At 42.9% G+C, this 20,896-nt stretch overlaps 1 protein-coding gene across 1 annotated transcript in view; it reads left to right on the top strand.

Annotated features, from left to right (window-relative positions):
* Positions 1 to 5,525: 5,525 nt before the first annotated feature.
* The window catches only part of LOC134612105 (olfactory receptor 5AP2-like), a 35,691-nt gene continuing 20,320 nt past the window's right edge, over positions 5,526 to 20,896 (top strand). The window contains exon 1 of the mRNA XM_063456482.1: positions 5,526 to 5,617. Coding sequence (XP_063312552.1) covers positions 5,526 to 5,617 — 92 coding nt within the window. The remainder of the gene's footprint in view (positions 5,618 to 20,896) is intronic.

The following is a 20,896-nucleotide window of genomic DNA, read 5'->3' as shown; positions in this document are numbered from 1 at the left end:
AGCCAGCAAGCCCACAGCCTGCCAGCCGCAGCCAGCAAGCCCACAGCTTGCCGGCAGTAGCCAGTAAGCCCACAGCCTGCCAGCAAGCCCACAGCCTGCCAGCCCCAGCCAGTAAGCCCACAGCCTTCCAGCAAGCCCACAGCCTGCCAGCCACAGCCAGCAAGCCCACAGCCTGCCGGCAGTAGCCAGCAAGCCCACAGCCTGCCAGCAAGCCCACAGCCTGCCAGCCGCAGCCAGTAAGCCCACAGCCTTCCAGCAAGCCCACAGACTGCCAGCCAGCAACAGTAATTAAGGTAAGAGGAGCCAACTTGGCCTAGGTATCAGCTATGTTGTGTTGCTATATTGTGAATAGGAACCAGAGTGTTGGAGAGACCCCCCTCCAGGCCCCATTAGACTCCATTGTAGTCTCTAATGGGACCTGGAGGAAATTCTTTCTAACACACTCTCTAAAGGACACTGAGATAGCCTCTGCTAGAATGCTCCCCCCCTCCATGGCCCATTAGCCCTCAATTGTAGTCTCTACTGGGGCCTGGAGGCGACTGTTTCCAGCAGGGACACTGAGATGGCCTCTGTTAGAAAGACCCCCTTCCAAGCCTGTTAGACTCCATTGTAGTCTCTAATAGGGCCTGGAGGGGATTCTTTCTAACACACTCTCTAAAGGACACTGAGATAGCCTCTGCTAGAATGCTCCCCCCCTCCATGGCCCATTAGCCCTCAATTGTAGTCTCTACTGGGGCCTTGAAGGGATTATTGCACTTTTGTTCCTTGTGTCTAAAGATTGTGTAGGGTGTGGCTGGAGGCGGTGCATGGAGGCGGGACATGGGTGGCGCTTGCTGCGGAGTATGGGTGGGGCCTGTAAGGGGGCCCTTGATTTATTTTGCCCGGGGGCCCTGAGGGTTCTCAGTCCGCCCCTGTCTGTCAGTGTGTATCTGCTAGTAGGTGTGTGTCTGTCAGTGAATGTGTGTGTGTCTGTTAGTGAGTGTGTGTCTGTCAGTGAGTGCATGTGTCTCTGATAGTGTGTTTGTGTCACTGTGTGTGTCAGTGAATGTGTGTGTTAGTTAAACAGTGTGTGAGACAATGACTGTCTGTCAGTGAGTGTGTATCAGTGAGGGTTGCCTGTCAGTCTGCTCATCCATGCTGTCATTCCCACACCCTGCCCCACACATTGTCACCTTCCTACACCCTGCCCCCACACTGATACCTTATAACACACTGCCCCACCCCCACACAGTCACCTTCCTACACACTACCCCCACACTGTCACCTTCCTACACACTGCCCTGCTATACTATCACATTCCTACACACTGTCCTTCCCCTTCCAGCCCACAGGTAAGAGGCAGAGAGGGGGGTTAAACACTAAATACACTACCAAACACACTGTATCCACCACACACACACATCCACAGCTGTATTAAATACACACACTGCATACAATACAAATGATATCCATGACATAAAAGAAGGGGTAAGGAAAGACATGAAAGGGAGGGGGACAGAGACATTGATGGAAGGGGGAGGGAGGGGGTGCACAAAAAACATGTATTCTTCAATCCATGGGGTAGATGCGAGCTGAACGGACAGTGTGGTGTGACACAATACCTACCTGCCTGAGACTGCAGTTTGCAGAGGGATTAAGGAAGCATGTGTATACAGACACACACATATACATACACATTTTATAACTGCCCCCTATTTTTGTCACTGGCCCACCATTTATTTATTTATAAAATGTTTTACCAAGAAGGATACATTGAGATTTATCTTGTTTTCAAGTATGTCCTGGGTCCACAAAACCATGGTGTCCCTCCTAAAAATGAATCCAAGAGACGCCACTGACTATTGGAGGACTTGATTGCTCCCAAACTGAGTATTAAGGGATCTGGTATGCTAGTTGCCTAAGTGGCACCTGCTGAGGTATACCCTGGGTGCATAAAGAAAATTTTCTCGTCACTCCTGTAGCAAATGGCAAATCTCCTGTCTCTCCTGCTCCGTTAGCCCCTCGCCTAACTGGACCTTCTCCACCTCCCTTCCAGAAGAGTCTTCTTTAAGAAAGTTTATATGTAATTAATGCCTTAACGTACAGGACTAATGCAGTGGCATAGCTAGAGCTTGTACCACCCTGGGGGGTCCCTGAGTTTGCTGCCCCTCTCAGCCAGGCCTTGCCACTAAGACAGCACCACGCCAGCTGTGCTTTGGGGAATACAGGGAGCAGGGATATGATTCATACACACATACACATACACACATACACACAGGTACACTGACACAGAGGTACACACAGGTACACAGACACATACACACACTGACACACAGGTATACGAATACACACACAGCCAGATAAACCCACACAGATATGCACAACCTTATATACACAGAGACCCAGGTATACACACACACACACATAATAATTTACATATATTTGCCACCCTCCTGTTACCTTACTATTTGGGTGCAGAAGGGTGGCATTTCTGTGGTCCAGTGGGAGCTGGCTGACCGATGCTGACGGGAGTCTCAACCTTCCAGAGTCACTCTCCTCCTCCTCTGTTTTTGTTCCTCCTCCTCTCCACTGTGCACCCTGTTTGCTGTTTGCTGTTCCCTAGCACTATTTAATTTGTCTCACACATTGGAATTAATGTTGGACCCACTGATATTGGGGTACTGTGAAATAGTGGTGTGCTTAACACAATATGGCCATATGGTGGAACTGAATCCCCATATTTGTTTGCTGAGATAGGTAATTTTAAGTAGCCTTACAAAATGTATAACTGTATTTTTATGTATGTGTACTGTTCCATAATCTTTATTATCTATACATTTTTGTCATTACAGCAGCACTATTCCTGTGAAATGCATGTTCCGGCTGTGCCCTCAATTCCATTTTTAATTTACTATGTAAGTTTGGAATCCAGACCAGATTCCTTTTGGGTTGAGCACCTCAGTTTCAAAGGCCTTTTTGGAGGAAACCACAAGAAAGTATAAATTTGAGAAGGTTTTTGGATAGCAATGGACTTTAATTCTAATTTTCATGGAGAAGATATATAATATGTATTGTGAGTGTACATATCAAAGCACTTCAGCACATTTAATTTGTCTCTCACGTTAGAATTAGCTTAACAAAATTAGCTTAACACAATATGGCAATATGGTGAAACTGAATATTTATTTGCTGAGATAGGTGATTTTAAGTAGGCTTGTAAAATTGTAAACTGTATTTTTATGTGTGTGCTGTTTCTTTATCTGTATTAGAATATTGGGCTGTGTGAATAAGAGATATTTGGACGGGAATCAAGAGAGTAAGGCCAGGGAACTGGGGTAATAAACATTGTGCAGTGCTGTGCAGACTGAGGGTAAACAACCTATGCTGAATGTTACAGAACAAGGTTGAAGATCAATAGGCCTAGTAGTTGATCTCAACTAAAGTAGGATACATCTCAATGTGCTTTCACTGACAAATGATTGTTGGTTTAATCACAGAAGGCACAATGATGTGAATATGAAAGAATCATATCATTGTTCTGTAAGTTTTTGAATACTAAAGTCAGCTCAGGTTTAAAAATAGTTGGATACAGTTCCAATTTTGCTCAGCAGGAGACAGTAAAACCTCAATTAATGCATTAATTAAAAAAAAAAAAAAAAAACGTTACAAATATTTTATGGAATGCTACTGTGTCCTGAACTAAATATAAGTTATTAAAAGGGAAATGAACAACAGATTTAATGTTATTTGTTTGTGAGTACCAAGTAGATGGCATCCAAATTCCAGACTTATCTCATATGATATTTATATTAAATCCACTTCTTTGAAATACATGTGCCTGTTACATAGTTACATAGCTGAAAAGAGACTTGCGTCCATCAAGTTCAGCCTTCCTCACATATGTTTTTGCTGTTGATCCAAAAGAAGGCAAAAATCCTAGTCTGTAGCGCTTCCAATTTTGCAACAAACTAGGAAAAAATTCCTTCTTGACCTCAAAATAGCAGTCAGATGTCTCATTGGATCAAGCAGCTATTACCCTACTATTTATCAAATTTCAGTTGAAACATCTGTATGGACTCTGATAAAACCACCTCTTGAGGCAGAGAATTCCATATCCTTATTACTCTTACTATAAAAAACCTTTTCTTTGCCTTAGATGAAATATCCTTTCTTTCAGCTTAAATGTGTGACCTCCTGTCCTATGTATAGCCCTGTTTATGAATAGATTTAGAGATACTGGCCCTGAATATATTTGTATCATGTTATCATATCCCCTCTGAGGCGCCGTTTTTTCACACTAAAGAGATTTACATCTTTTAACCTTTCTTCGTAACTAAAATGCTCCATTCCTTTTATCAATTTTGTAGCTCATCTCTGCACTTTTTCTAGTGCCATGAGGTCTTTCTTTAGAACAGGTGCCCCAAATTGCACAGCATATTCAAGGTGGTCTTACCAGCGATTTATAAAGAGGCAAAATTATATTTTTGCATTTCTCTACGTTAAATTTCATCTGCCAATTTAGTGCCCAATACCCCAATCTATCCAAATCCATCTGCAGCAAAGCAATATCCTGCTCACATTTTATTACTTTACAAAGTTTTGTGTCATCTGCAAACACTGAAACATGGCTTTCAATGCCCATTTCAAGATCATTTATAAATATGTTAACCCCTTAAGGACGTAGGACGGTTCAGGACCGTCATCGGCATTTTTTCATTGCCGACCGACGACGGTCCTGAACCGTCCTAAATTTAAGATGTACTTACCCGATCGCCGTCGTTCCCCCGGCGGCGATCGGCGGTGCTCCCGTTGTGGGGAGACTGCCTGCAGCCCAGACAGTCTCCCCATGGCGGATTAGGACCCCTGTGGCCATGTGATCGCCCAACAGGGCGACCACATGGTCACAATAGGTGTCCATGTGTCTGCCTGCAGGGGGACTGTCTGTGCTGACAGGCAGTCTCCCTGCTAGTGTAAAATCATAAAAAAAAGTTAAAGTGAATAAAAAAAAGTATTATTATATATGTGTATATATATATATATATATATATATATGATATATAGACATATATTATACCTATATAATATATGTCTATATATCATATATATAATGTCATGCTAAGTGTATTTTTATATTAATATGTACATATATTAATATAAAAATACACTTATAATTAAATTACACAGGTATATATATAATATATATAATAGCTATATATATTGTATATATATATTATTATAAAATACAAATAATAAGTAATTTTAATTAAATTAAACATGTAAAAATAATAATAAAAATGAAAAAAAATTATATATCTATACGAAATTTTATTCTAACTGTATTTTGATATTAATATATATATATTTATATCAAAATACACTTAGAATGAAATTGTATATATATCTATGTATATATAAATAAATAAAAAGAATACAAACTATTCATATGTCCATATACAAAATTATATAAATAATTATATAAATATACACGTAGGGATTTACCTGCAGAAGTCTTACTGGGGAAGACTTGGGTCCCCTTGCATCCACTTATGCTCTCAGTTAAACTGATGAAGCCCAACCAGTGGCTACTCGTTTGCAAGCTTGGACAGCAGAAACTGGCCCACATGTCACGGAGACTCAGGTAAGAACCAAAGCCCCGACTATGAAAGTAGACCCGACCCCGTTAGACTAAAACACCACAGAGGAGTTTGGGAGGGAAGACCATACCCTTCAAAAATATGGGGCCAAGGCCAACCAGGAACAAGGAGGGTTAGAGGGAGAGGGGTTTATCTGGGAGCAAGATCGGTTACAACGATTGACCGAGACCCAAGGTAAAGGGACAGCCCCATCCCAGAAGCGCCGACTGGTAGTTCCTAGGAAATACCGGATGGAGCTTCTCCGGATTGGGCATGACATACCCCTAGCTGGGCATCTTGGCGTACACCGCACATCTCACCGGATAACTCAGAATTTCTTTTGGCCAGGTGTCTCAAGAGATGTGCGACGTTACTGCAAAACGTGCGATACCTGTCAGCGCATAGGGAAAGTTGGGATCATCCAAAGGCTCGACTAATATCCATGCCTATTATCGAAGAGCCTTTCAGTCGGATAGCGGTCGACATAGTAGGGCCCCTACAGAAACCTAATCCATCCAGTAAGAAATATATACTTACTGTGGTGGACTACGCTACCCGTTATGCAGAAGCGGTCGCACTTACCAATATCCAGACGGACACTGTTGCTGATGCACTGGTTAAGATATTTGCCAGGGTAGGTTTCCCCAAGGAAATCCTCTCTGACCAAGGAACGCAATTTACCGCAGATCTTACCCACCAACTATGGAACGTGTGCGGCATCAAGCCCATCCAAAGTTCCCCCTATCACCACCAGACTAACGGTCTCTGTGAGCGCTTCAACGGCACTCTCAAACAGATGGAGGAGGGAAGTGAGTTCCACAGGAACAGTGCAGCCCTCGAGAAGTCTTGAAGGCGCGCATCAGAGGTTGGAGTACGAACAGAAGATAGATGTAAGTCTTCAGCAGAGCGTAAGGGCCTAGACGGGACATACTTGTGTATTAGGGAGGATCGATAGGTGGGAGCAGAATTATGTAGAGATTTGAAAGCAAGAACCAGAATTTTAAATTGAGCCCTATATCTTACAGGAAGCCAATGTAGGGACTGACAGAAGGGTTAGGCGTGGGAGGTGCGGATGGACAGGAAGACGAGTCTCGCCGCCGCATTCATTATGGACTGTAAAGGTGCAAGTTGGGAGCATGTAAGACCACTGAGAAGCGGATTACAGTAATCAAGGCGAGAAAGGACAGTGGAATGAACCAGCACCTTAGTCGCATTTGGCGTTAAGGATGGTTTTGAGATGGAAGCGACAGGATTGGCGATAGACTGAACATGAGGTGTGAAGGAGAGGTCGGAGTCAAAGAGAACACGTAGGCAACGAGCCAACGTGGTGGAGCTGATGGTAGCACCGATGACTTGGAGGGAGACAGACAAAGGAGTAACAACACTTGAGGGAGGAAATACCAGAATTTCAGTTTTGGTCAAGTTGAGTTTAAGGAAGTGGGCAGCCATCCAGTTACAAATAGCAGAAAGGCAGTCAGAGACAATAGTCAAGAGGGACAGGGAGAGATCAGGAAAGGACAGATAGATTTGCGTGTCATCCACATAGAAATAATATTGAAAGCCAAAGGTGATAATGAGTTTACCAAGGGAGGCAGTATAGATAGAGAACAGTAGGAGACCAAGGACTGAACCTTGGGGGAAACCAACAGAGAGGAGGTGTGGAGAAGAAGGTGAGCCAGAGAAAGAAACACTGAAAGAGTGCTGGGAGAGGTAGGAGGAGCACCAGGAGAGAGCAATATCTTGTAGACTGATATTGCGGAGGATAAATAGAAGCTGTTGATGATCAACAGTGTCAAAAGCTGCAGAAAGGTCAAGGAGAATTAGGATAGAGTAGTGACCACAAGATTGTGGAGCGAGTAGATCATTGGATACTTTGGTCAGTGCCGTTTCCACAGAGTACTTAGCACAGAAACCAGACTGAAGTGGGTCTAGCAGAGAGTTGGACTCAAGGAAGTCTGTCAATCTTGCATACACAACTCTTTCAAGTATCTTGGACGCAAGAGACAGTAGCGAGATAGGTCGGAAGTTGGACAGGAGTTAGGGTCAAGGTTGGGCTTCTTTAGAATTGGAGTTACAGTTGCATGTTTGAAGGGCGATGGAAATATGCCAGAGGAGAGAGAGAGAGAGATTGAGAATTTTAGTGAGAGGTAGAGAAAGAGAAGAAGACAGAGTACGGGTGAGATGCAAGGGAATTGGATCTAGGGAGCTGGTGGCGGAGAGGGAGGACTGAAGCAGAGTAGAAACCTTTTTCGCTGTAGCGGGTGCGAATGAACATAGATCAGCAGAGGGAGTGCATTTAGGGGAAGTATTGTAAGGGGAAGAAGAAAGATGAGAGATCTCTTCCCTGATTGTAGAGGTCTTGACAGTGAAGTGAGTTGCAAAGTCTGAGGCAGTTAAGTTAGTAGGTGGAGGAAGAACAATAGAGCGAAGAAGAGAGTCAAATGTGTGAAATAGTCGTTTGGGTTCGTGGGAGAGTGTGGTTATGAGAGTAGTAAAGTAATTTACTTTTGCCGAGGAAAGAGCCAAGCTATATGAGTGCAGCATAAATTTATAGTGGAGAAAGTTACACGCACAGTGAGACTTTCTCCAACAGCATTCAGCAGTTCTGGAGCATTTTTGGAGGTATGTTGTTGGGGGCGCTTGCTGCATTTAAATGTAGGAGGTGCCATGATGTCTAGTAGAGAGGAGAGGGTGGAATTGTAGAAGGAGGTTGCAGAGCTAGGACAGGTGAGGTTTGAGATAGGTAAAAGGAGAGTTTGGAGATTAGTGGAGAAATGCTCTAGGTCAAGATATTGGCGGTTTCTGTGAGATTGATGTTCAGACGGTGGTGTCAATTGGATCTTGGGTATGCCGATGCCAAAACTCAGCAGATGGTGGTCAGATAGAGGAAAAGGAATATTGGAGAGATTAGAGGCAGTACAGAAATTGGTGAAGGCAAGATCAAGAGTGTTTCCTGCTGTATGGGTTGCTAAATTGGACCATTGCGTAAGGCCAAAGGAGGAGGTTACTGCGCATGTCTAGCACATCTTCTCTGTGTCAGCTTGCACTGTGAAATAAAAGGGAGTATCGATTGCAGCCAAGAGAGAAAATTCTTGCTTTTAACCCCTTGCAGACGTGGAAAGACTTAACTAAGGCAAATGCATTTTAACCCTTTATTTACCTGTATCTATGACAGGTGCCATTTTCTCTGTTACTGCAGGTGAGAGTTAGGCAAGGTATCTCCAGATGTACTAATTACACCTGTGGGCCTTTTATTAACTCTTCACCTCGATTTCCTCGCCATTTCTCACCAAAAGAGCCATCAACGGATGCTTGTCCAGATATCTGTTGCTACAGAATAATATATGTTATTAAATCCACCTCTTAGTATGCAATACATCCATAGGTTACTGCATATATTTATAACTCAGCATGTCTAGGGCGATATCCACTAAGCATTGCATAGGTAAAATAATTCATTCTCCATCAACATGTATTAGTTCCAAGGTTAACAACTCCTACTCTAGCCAATTCTGTTACATACCATTTGTTGTTGTCTATTGATCACTTCTTCTTTCCACTCTGATTCTTACCTGGGACTTTAAACACTTTATGTACCTCTTGATCACCTTATTATATCTATCATGAATGAATGTGTTAGTCACTTATACAGAGGTGGCTTTCTTATTTGGCGAGGTAGGTGACTGGCTAAGGCTTAACTGGGGCCTTGTGGATGCCTAACCTGCCTCCAGATTGACCAGCTGGGCATTCTGTTACAGATTGACTATTTTGACCTGAACATTCAAATTTATTGTAAATGTCTCACTATGGTAAAAAACCCTGATAGTGATCGAAACTATTCAAGTAATTACTCCCTAAAGAGAAATTAAATCAATCCCCATGTACTACACACATTGAACTAGCTATAAAGAGGATATTTGCTTGTCATATACAGTTAATCCACCATTCTTCAAACAAGGGAAGATCTCAAAGCTATGGAATCCTAATACTTTTACCAACTTGTGCAACTAACATATCATATCTAATATATTACAATGAAATATATGAACTAGAGATTTACTGATGAAAAATCAAATGGAATTCAGGTAAGTGTTATTGACATGCTGCTAAAGGACGATCTCAACGTCGTTGTTTTTTAAGTTGTGATATTATAGGTAAGATTTTATTGTGTCACAATAGGTACATGTAGGTCCGCACACAAAGATAATGCCAAATAATCCACAGAAAAATTATGTTTACATAAAAGAAAAGAAATAGAGAGAAAAGGAACCCCTTTTTCTATTTCTTTTCACTAGGGCTATCTATCACTATGTGCAGGTAACCAACATCCTAAGTATGGTTCTGCACATAGTTTCACTTTAATTTCTCATCCTCTTTTTCACCTCTTATCTGGTCACTACATACCTCTTTACAAGGGTTTGTTTTAACAGTGCATAGACTGGGATTCAACAATATTGCTGTCTGCTCCTTTATTTAGACCCTGTTTTACAGTCGGCTGCACAGCGAACAAGGGGGATACCACCAATCTCCTACTGGTGCAAGTAGCTATAATATACAAGCTAGCAGCAGTCATATTTTCCAGCAAGCCTGTTATGTTAGACTGGGATTCAACAATATTGCTGTCTGCTCCTTTATTTAGACCCTGTTTTACAGTCAGCTACACAGCGAACAAGGGGGATATCACCAATCCCCTACTGGTGCGAGTAGCTATAATATACAAGCTAGCAGCAGTCATATTTTCCAGCAAGCCTGTTATTTTAGCCGAATGGCTGTTTATTGTGCCTTGGTTGTGAATTTATAAACTTATAGGTGTATAGGTGATAATACAAGTCACACGGCACTATAATAACTATCTAAGCTTTGTTTAGTGACCAGTCTCCTAGCTATTCATTCGGCTATATTAACCTGCTGTTTACTCTTGGAGCTTCTAGTCTTGACCCTACGTACAGTTTATTAAAGTCTCTAGTCTGTCGCTCTTCAAGAGGGATTTTTTAGTAGGTAGCTGTTTATTGCTAGGATTCTTTAGAGGTGAGCCATTTAGGCTTAATTGCACTATATAGGCTTTTCTATTTTGTACCCATGCTATCTAACTATTTACTGAACTAATTCAAGAACGTTTGTTTATATATTTACCTTATACCCCAGTTTATACTCTTCAAGTTCGGATTTTTTTTCCCAACTATTTGAGTATTTTGCTTTTCTTCGGAAATTGATAGCTAGGCTAGGGTATTCAGTGTCCACTACAGTCCTGAAGGACTCATCTGATCTCTGCTGTAAAGAGAGCACCCCAAAAAGCCCTTTTTAGGGCTAGAACATCAGTCTGCTTTTTTTTTTCTGTGTAATGTAATTGCAGTTGCCCACTTGCCCAGTGCCACCACTCATATCTGGTGTCACAATAGCTTAAGCTTGCATTTAAAAACAAAAAAAAATGTTTTCACTGTAATAGATTGAATAGCAGTTAGTTGTCTGCAAGCGTCTGGGTGTCAGGCCTTCAGCGTGTACTCTGCCAACCTCTGCAAGTGCACTTTGCCACTCATATCTGGTGTCACTATAGCGTGCCTTTAAAAAGAAAAAAAAGTTTTTCACTGTAAGCTAATAGCAGTCAGTGTCCTTAAAGCGGGTGTCAGGCCTTCAGCTTGTACTCTGCCAACCTCTGCAAGTGAACTTTGCCACTCATATCTGGTGTCATTATAGCGTGCCTTTAAAAAGAAAAAAATTTTTTTCACTGTAAGCTAATAGCAGTCAGTGTCCTTAAAGCGGGTGTCAGGCCTTCGGCGTGTACTCTGCCAACCTCTGCAAGTGCACTTTGCCACTCATATCTGGTGTCAGTATAGCGTGCATTTAAAACCAAAAACATTTTTCTACTGTTATAGATTGAATAGCAGTTAGTTGTCTTCAAGCGGGTGTCAGGCCTACAGCGTGTACTCTGCCAACTTCTGCCAGTGCACATTGCCACTCATATCTGGTCTCACAGTAGATTGCACGCATAGTACCACTAATCCAACAAAAAATGACAGGCAGAGGCAGGCCACCCCGCAGGGGCCATCGTGGTCGTGGTGCTGTGATTCCCTTTTGCCCTAGAATAATGCCCAGTTTTCAGAGGCCACGTACCCTGAACTTGAAAAGTTCTGAGGACATAGTTGACAGGCTAACACAGGACACCCAATCTTCTACAGCTTCCGCTCAGAACCTTGACGCACCATCCTCCTCCAGCTTAGCTTTGGGCACCTCTCAAGATACCACTCACCCACCTGCCGCCACTACCAACACTAGCACCACAGCTGCTTCACTTGGTATGTCAGAGGAGTTATTTACACATCCGTTTGAAGAAATGAGTGATGCGCAACCATTATTGCCAGAGGATGTAGATAACAGGGATATGTCTCAGGCAGGCAGCATTACACACATGGACGTACAGTGTGATGATGATGATGTTGTAACCGCTGCTGCTTCCTTTGCTGAGTTGTCAAATACAAGTGAAGCGGTTGATGATGACGATGCGTCCATGGATGTCACGTGGGTGCCCGCTCGGCAAGAAGAAGAACAGGGCGAAAATTCAGATGGGAAGACAGAGAGGAGGAGGAGGAGACGAGTTGGAAGCAGGGGGAGGTTGTCACAAGGAGCTAGTGGCACAGTCAGACAGCATGCATCGGCACCCGGGGTCAGCCCGACAGCATGACAATCAACGCATGCTGTGTCCACCACCAGAATGCCGTCATTGCAGAGCTCAGCAGTGTGGCATTTTTTTTGTGTGTCTACCTCTGACAACAGCGATGCCATTTGCAACCTGTGCCAAAAGAAACTGAGTCGTGGGAAGTCCAACACCCACCTAGGTACAACTGCTTTGCGTAGGCACATGATCGCACATCACAAACGTCTATGGGATCAACACATGAGTACAAGCAGCACACAAACTCAAAGCCGCCATCCTCCTCCTGGTCCAGCATCTTCAGCCACGTCAACCACTGCTGTCCTCCTTGCCCCCTCTCAACCATCCGCCACTCCGTCTCTCGCCATGAGCAGTTCCCGCTCATCTGCCCACAGACAGGTGTCTGTCAAGGACATGTTTGAGCGTAAGAAGCCAATGTCAGAAAGTCACCCCCTTGCCCAGCGTCTGACAGCTGGCTTGTCTGAACTATTAGCCCGCCAGCTTTTACCATACAAGCTGGTGGAGTCTGAGGCGTTCAAAAAATTTGTGGCTATTGGGACACCGCAGTGGAAGGTACCCGGACGAAATTTCTTTTCACAAACGCAATTCCCAACCTGTACTCGATTGTGCAAAAGGAAGTAATAGCATGTCTGGTACACAGTGTTGGGGCAAGGGTCCATCTGACCACTGATACCTGGTCTGCAAAGCATGGTCAGGGCAGGTATATCACCTACACTGTGCATTGGGTAAACCTGCTGACGGCTGCCAAGCATGGAATGCGTGGCTCTGCAGAGGAGTTGGTGACACCGCCACGACCTGCAGGCAGGCCTGCTGCCACCTCCTCTACTACTCCTACTCCATCCTCTTCCATAACCTCCTCGGCTGAGTCTTCTTCTGCTGCTGCGTCTTGCTCCACATCAACGGCACCCCCCCAGATCCCCAGGTACTATTCCACATCCTGGATACGGCAGTGTCACGCCGTCTTGGGTTTTACTTGCTTGAAAGCAGAGAGTCACACCGGACAAGCACTCCTGTCCGCCCTGAACGCACAGGTGGAAAAGTGGCTGACTCCGCAGCAACTGGATATCGGCAAAGTGGTTTGTGACAATGGAACAAATTTGTTGGCGGCATTGAAGTTGGGCAAGTTGACACATGTGCTGTGCATGGCACATGTATGTAATCTGATCGTACAACACTTTGTGCATAAGTACACAGGCTTACAGGACGTCCTGAAGCAGGCCAGGAATGTGTGTGGCCATTTCAGGCATTCCTACACACTTTGCAGATATCCAGCGGCGAAACAACATGCCAGTGAGGCGCTTGATTTGCGACAGCCCGACTAGTTGGAATTCAACACTCCTAATGTTCGACCGCCTGCTCTAACAAGAAAAAGCCGTTAATGAATATTTGTATGACCGGGGTTTTAGGACAGCCTCTGGGAAGCTGGGGATTTTTTGCAACGTTACTGGATGCTCATGCGCAATGCCTGTAGGCTCATGCGTCCTTTTGAGGAGGTGACAAACCTAGTCAGTCGCACCGAAGGCACCATCAGCGACATCATACCATTTGTTTTCTTCCTGGAGTGTGCCCTGCGAAGAGTGCTGGATCAGGCCGTAGATGAGTGTGAAGAGGAAGAGGAAGAGTTGTGGTCACCATCACCACCAGAAACAGCCTTATCAGCATCGCTTGCTGGACCTGCGGCAACGCTGGAAGAGGATTGTGAGGAAGAGGAGTCAGAGGAGGAATGTGGCTTTGAGGAGGAGGAGGAAGACCAACCACAACAGGCATCCCAGGGTGCTCGTTGTCACCTATCTGGTACCCGTGGTGTTGTACGTGGCTGGGGGGAAGGACATACCTTCATTGAGATCACTGAGGAGGAGGAACGGGAAATGAGTAGCTCGGCATCCAACCTTGTGCAAATGGGGTCTTTCATGCTGTCGTGCCTGTTGAGGGACCCTCGTATAAAAAGGCTGAAGAAGAACGACCTGTACTGGGTGTCCACGCTACTAGACCCCCAGTATAAGCAGAAAGTGGCGGAAATGTTACCAAATTACAACAAGTCGGAAAGGATGCAGCATTTGCAAAATAAATTAAAAAGTATGCTTTACACAGCGTATAAGGGTGATGTAACAGCACAACGGGAATCTAACAGGGGAAGCGGTGAAAGTCATCCTCCTCCTCCCACGACCACGCCGGCAAGGACAGGACGCTTTAAAGACGTGTTGTTGATGGAGGACATGCAGAGCTTTTTAAGTCCTACGCATCGCCACAGTCCTTCGGGATCCACCCTCCGAGAACGACTCGACCGACAGGTAGCAGACTACCTCGCTTTAACTGCAGATATTGACACTCTGAGGAGCGATGAACCCCTTGACTACTGGGTGTGCAGGCTTGACCTGTGGCCTGAGCTATCCCAATTTGCGATAGAACTTCTGACCTGCCCCGCTTCAAGTGTCCTGTCAGAAAGGTCCTTCAGTGCAGCAGGAGGTATTGTCACTGAGAAGAGAAGTCGCCTAGGTAAAAAAAGTCTAGATTACCTCACCTTTATTAAGATGAATGAGGGATGGATCCCGAAGGGACTGACAGCGGGCGATACATTTGACTAAAAAAGGCCTGATAGATGAGCTGCCTTGGGCTAAAAATGGTGACCCTATGTAGGAGGAACAGTCCCTATTCTGCTCTGTGTCAGTGTGTATCAGGGACCCTGAGGACAGGTGTCAATCCATATCTGCCAAGTGACCCTATGTAGGGGGAACAGTCCCTATTCTGCTCTGTGTCAGTGTGTATCAGGGATCACTAGGATAGGTGTCAATCCATATCTGCCAAGTGACCCTATGTAGGGGGAACAGTCCCTATTCTGCTCTGTGTCAGTGTGTATCAGGGATCATTAGGATAGGTGTCAATCCATATCTGCCAAGTGACCCTATGTAGGGGGAACAGTCCCTATTCTTCTCTGTGTCAGTGTGTATCAGGGATCATTAGGATAGGTGTCAATCCATATCTGCCAAGTGACCCTATGTAGGGGGAACAGTCCCTATTCTGCTCTGTGTCAGTGTGTATCAGGGATCATTAGGATAGGTGTCAATCCATATCTGCCAAGTGACCCTATGTAGGGAGAACAGTCCTTATTCTGCTCTGTGTCCGTGTGTATCAGGGATCATTAGGATAGGTGTCAATCCATATCTGCCAAGTGACCCTATGTAGGGGGAACAGTCCATATTCTGCTCTGTGTCAGTGTGTTTCAGGGTCTCTGAGGACAGGTGTCAATCCATATCTGCCAAGTGACCCTATGTAGGGGGAACAGTCCCAATTCTTCTCTGTGTCAGTGTGTATCAGGGATCATTAGGATAGGTGTCAATACATATCTGCCAAGTGACCCTATGTAGGGGAAACAGTCCCTATTCTGCTCTGTGTCAGTGTGTATCAGGGTCCCTGAGGACAGGTGTCAATCCATATCTGCCAAGTGACCCTATGTAGGGGGAACAGTCCCTATTCTGCTCTGTGTCAGTGTGTTTCAGGGTCTCTGAGGACAGGTGTCAATCCATATCTGCCAAGTGACCCTATGTAGGGGGAACAGTCCCAATTCTTCTCTGTGTCAGTGTGTATCAGGGATCATTAGGATAGGTGTCAATCCATATCTGCCAAGTGACCCTATGTAGGGGGAACAGTCCCTATTCTGCTCTGTGTCAGTGTGTATCAGGGTCCCTGAGGACAGGTGTCAATCCATATCTGCCAAGTGACCCTATGTAGGGGGAACAGTCCCTATTCTGCTCTGTGTCAGTGTGTATCAGGGATCATTAGGATAGGTGTCAATCCATATCTGCCAAGTGACCCTATGTAGGGGGAACAGTCCCTATTCTTCTCTGTGTCAATGTGTATCAGGGATCATTAGGATAGGTGTCCATCCATATCTGCCAAGTGACCCTATGTAGGGGGAACAGTCCCTATTCTGCTCTGTGTCAGTGTGTATCAGGGATCATTAGGATAGGTGTCAATCCATATCTGCCAAGTGAACCTATGTAGGGGGAACAGTCCCTATTGTGCTCTGTGTCTGTGTGTATCAGGGTCTCCGAGGACAGGTGTCAATCCATATGTCAAGGTGTCAATATGTCATATGCCAGGTGTCAATCCATATCCATTGTGATTTAGGAATGTTAGGTGATTTATGCCCTTTATGGATTAAAACCAGACTCTGCATCAACTGTGTAATTTTCCATGGGAGTTTTGCCACCGGCATGCCACAGTCTATGTGTTAGTCCCCTTGAAACAACTTTTCCATCACTATTGTGGCCAGAAAGAGTCCCTGTGGGTTTTAAAATTTGCCTGCCCATTGAAGTCAATGGCGGTTAGCCCGATTCGCCAGTTCGCGAACGTTTGCGGAAGTTCGCGTCCACCGTTCGCGAACGGAAAATTTTGTGTTCGCGACATCACTACTGGCAAATGAAGTGAAATGAGATAACTAGCAACTAGCTTCTGGAATCTTCCCTAGCCTCTGTATTCAAGCAGTCTGAGTGATCTGGAGAACCAACACCACTTTGTGGGGGTGAATTTTGTACCTTCATTATCAAATTTCATAAATTAGTTGTTTAGAGAACAAACCACAACACAATTCTGAGTTATGTTTATGTTTATTTTTGGTGAATTGGATTGTATTTCTGCAATTCACTATTAATTAAAATGCACCAGTAAGAGCTGCAATTTATTTTGTTTCTAAATATTTCTATGGCAATCATAGTTTAAAGGGTTACTCCAATGTTCATGAATACTTCTGTTTTTTTGAAGTGGTCATTAAGGAAGAAATCTGCTTGAAACACTGCACATCCAAAAATGTCTGTGCTTTTGTGCCAGGGGTTAGTTGTACCCTGGGAACAAGTGAGTTTGGTAGCCCAGAGCTCTTTTCTGGTATGCCAAATGTCAATTGTGCACAAAAATAACATTTGGCAACAGACAAAATCTGGTTCTTCACTTCCAGGCAGCGCTGTGAACATGCCTGCAAGTAAAGCCTTTGGACTGTGTATGAGCGACTCATGTGCACACTGTCTCCTAGATGTACTTGAATTAGCTCACCTCCCTTTTCCAACCACTGTGCATTTTTAAATTAAAATATTCCTCCCATTTCCCTCCAACAGTGCCATCCTTTATAGTTTCCTTCTCACTGTCCTTCCATGAGATTCCCTTCCATTGTTCATGTCCTCATCCACCCACATATTAGTTCTCACCCCCCCTCCTAATACATGCACTGAAGCACAATCAATGCTTCTCTATGAGGAGTATTTGATAGGCCAAAACAGTAGAAGAAGATAATGCAGCGCCACAAAAGAGGTATGGAGAAGATCCAGGAGAACTTGGCCTGGCGCTGGATTTCAGGTACGTTTTATATAATTTTACCAACTTTTACATGTTAAAAAAGGGTAGTACGGACTAAAGTAAATGGGTGAAAATAGCTTAAACTATTAATAACAAACAAACAAACCAACAAAAAAATAAATAAAGGAAGATAAGGGTAGCGCCACAATATAAAGAAATAAATAAGTAAAAACAATAGTATAGTCCACAAATAAATGGGTATGATTCAGTCCCAAGTGGGGTAAAGCCAGGAAATCCAATATATGAGAGTCCACAGTGGTAATAGGGGGAATTCACTTGTAAATAGTGCTGTGTGATTCTTCTATGAGAGTGTCAGGTTGGGTTCAGCTTTGGATCTGTATGAAATAACAGAGAAGAGAAGAAATAATAGGGTAGTATGTTCTTAATAGAAGCTGGTAAAAGGAATAAGATATAATCCTACTCACGTTTTATGGAGCTGTAACTAGCTCCAGTATGAATGGCATACAGTGGTACAATCCCCACTTGCAAGGATAAGTGCGAGTGGTGTCTTGGTGGTGTGAGGACCATAAAATATAAAAAGATAAAAAAGGAAACACAATAGTGCTTTCTATATAAAATAATAATAGATTAAAAATAAATGAAGAACGTACTCACATGTACCAGAGCAGGTGAACTGCTCGATGGATATGGCGTGGGTGGTATAATCCCCACCAGGGATATACTGGTGATAAAAAATACAGGTGTCAGGCAGTAGAGGTCAAAATAGAATAATATGTAAAAGAAAGAGTAAAATGGCACACTAGTTGAGTGTAGTATAAGCCAAAATACCTTTATTTTAACAGATAACAAACAGGATAAAACAGCATATAATAGCCAAAACGCATTTCGCCTCAAAGGCTTTTTCAAGTGGAGGTATAAAAACAAAACAAAAAAATAACCCACTAGAGTAACCCATTAAGTATTTGAAGTAGATATTGCCTTCTCTTGGATCAACAGTAAAAAATAAATGTGAGGAAGTCTGAACTTGATGGATACATGTCTCTTTTCAGACTATGTAACTATGTATTACTATGTACTATGTATATTTAAATACTAACCATTACATTTTTTCACAAGACTTAAATATTTAGAGCCAGGTAAAGAGAAACAAAGTGAAAACTTCACTGCAAATGAGCATGATTTCATTCTGATGGGATTAGAGACAACACCAATGCAGCAGAAATTAATTTTTGTTTTGTTTGCAACAGCCTTCATAATGACAGTTACAGGAAACCTCATGATTATTATAATTATCCAAGCAGAGTGTCGGCTTCGCACACCGATGTATTTTTTTCTGAAGAATCTTGCCTTAATAGAACTTATCTATACTTCCACTATCCTTCCAAACACATTGCATATACTGGTAAATAAAGACAAAAATATCTCTTTTGTTGGTTGTTTTATTCAGATGTTTATATTTATTATGCTGGGAGGATCTGAGTGCATACTACTAGGCACCATGGCTTATGACAGGTATGTTGCCATATGTAACCCTCTGTTATATACCATGATCATGGACCAGTCTATTTGCCTCTTTCTGGCACTGATCTGCTGGGGTATTGGATTTCTGAACTCACTGTTGCATACAATCCTTGCTGGAATGTTACCCTTCTGCAATGATCGCCATATTAAACATTACTTCTGTGAGATTCCCTCAATTTTGAAACTTTCCTGTAAGGACACCAGTTTCAATGAAATGTTGATATTCTTTTTTGGAGGAAGTATAACTGTGGGCTCTCTTCTGCTCACCCTCGTATCCTACGCATGTATTGTCACATCTGTCCTGCGAATTCGTAGATTAACAGGTAAACATAAAACCTTCTCCACCTGCATCTCACACCTGATGGTTGTATGCATTTTCTTTGGCACAGTGATTTCCATCTATATACGTCCAACATCACAAACATCCTACTATGAGAATCGAGTAATCTTAGTGGTTTATGGGGTATTTACGCCATTTCTTAACCCTATAATATATAGCTTTCGAAATAAAGAATTCCAAAGAGTCTTATTGAGACTTATACAAACTTGGACAGTTTTTATGAAACCATGAGAAAGTCCACTGTTAGCAAAATGGCCCATAGCTTTCTGTTAGACTAAAGAGGCAACATGCTACTTTTTGCCACCAGTCGCCACCATCTCAACATAATGTTAACCTAATTTTTTTTTTTTGCCTACTACTAAAGAGTTTCGTGTACATTTGGTTTCACCAAAAAGTACAGAATTGAATATTTGGATTGGTGTGAACAATTATTGTGAAGAATAATATAACTATAAAATTTGGCTTTTATTTATATTGACTATTTTAGTGCAACCTTTTAACCATAAACATATATTTATGTTTGTTAGAATGTAGCTATTCTGATACAATTCCATTATAGATAAATATGTATCCAGCTAAATTAATTGTGTTTGAAGACTATATAAGTGTGCTAATAAATATTTAGCAAACAAGGAAACAATATATACATATATATTTCCTTTACAAAATGAAATACGATCTACCACTCTGTGTCTCCATCTAATATAACCATCTAATCTAACTAAACAACTGATGTTTTGAGTGTAAATAGAAGAAAATATGTTTGTCAATGTTATAGTGAAATCCCATGGTCCCCTAAATGACTACCTAGAGGCAATGCTCATTTTGGGGGAGCAAGTGGTATATTAAGCTATTAATGACTTTAATTAATGCATTTGAGATTGAATGCTAATATTTTGGCTAAATCACTAATACATGATCCACCCATGGATAGCTCTACTTCACACAGTCACTTGCATTTGTGCCTTTAGGGGTATTCGACAAAGGCATATGACATAATTTAGACATAATATTAATAATAATATAATTACATATATAATAATACTGTAAGCCAAAAAATATTACCACAATTGAAAGGGAGGCAGATGGGTTGCAGACATGGAGTGAGTTGATTTAAAACAAATTCACACTGGCACAGTATACACCATATGAGATATCTAGGAGTGTGCACTTTCACAACTAAACAGTCAAACTGCTTTAATACCACAAAATGAGAGTAAGGCCCGTCAAATCCATCTACCACAATTCTAACAGTATAAACTGAAATGGTCAGGTCTTTTATATGGCACACATTGGGTAGTGAAAAAGGCATACATAGGGGGTATCATTGTACTCATAAGATATAGCTGAACACATTATGGGTTTTGTACAGGAATAGGATATACAAAACTGGAGAGAGAGAAGCTCCCACCAAATTTGTAGTGGTTGTGGGGTAATACAGGGCCT

This window comes from Pelobates fuscus, chromosome 5 (assembly GCF_036172605.1).
Source record: "Pelobates fuscus isolate aPelFus1 chromosome 5, aPelFus1.pri, whole genome shotgun sequence".
Classification (NCBI taxonomy): Eukaryota; Metazoa; Chordata; class Amphibia; order Anura; family Pelobatidae; genus Pelobates; species Pelobates fuscus.
The sequence above is the reverse complement of the archived record's forward strand: the minus strand, read 5'-3'. Positions and strand labels throughout refer to the sequence as shown.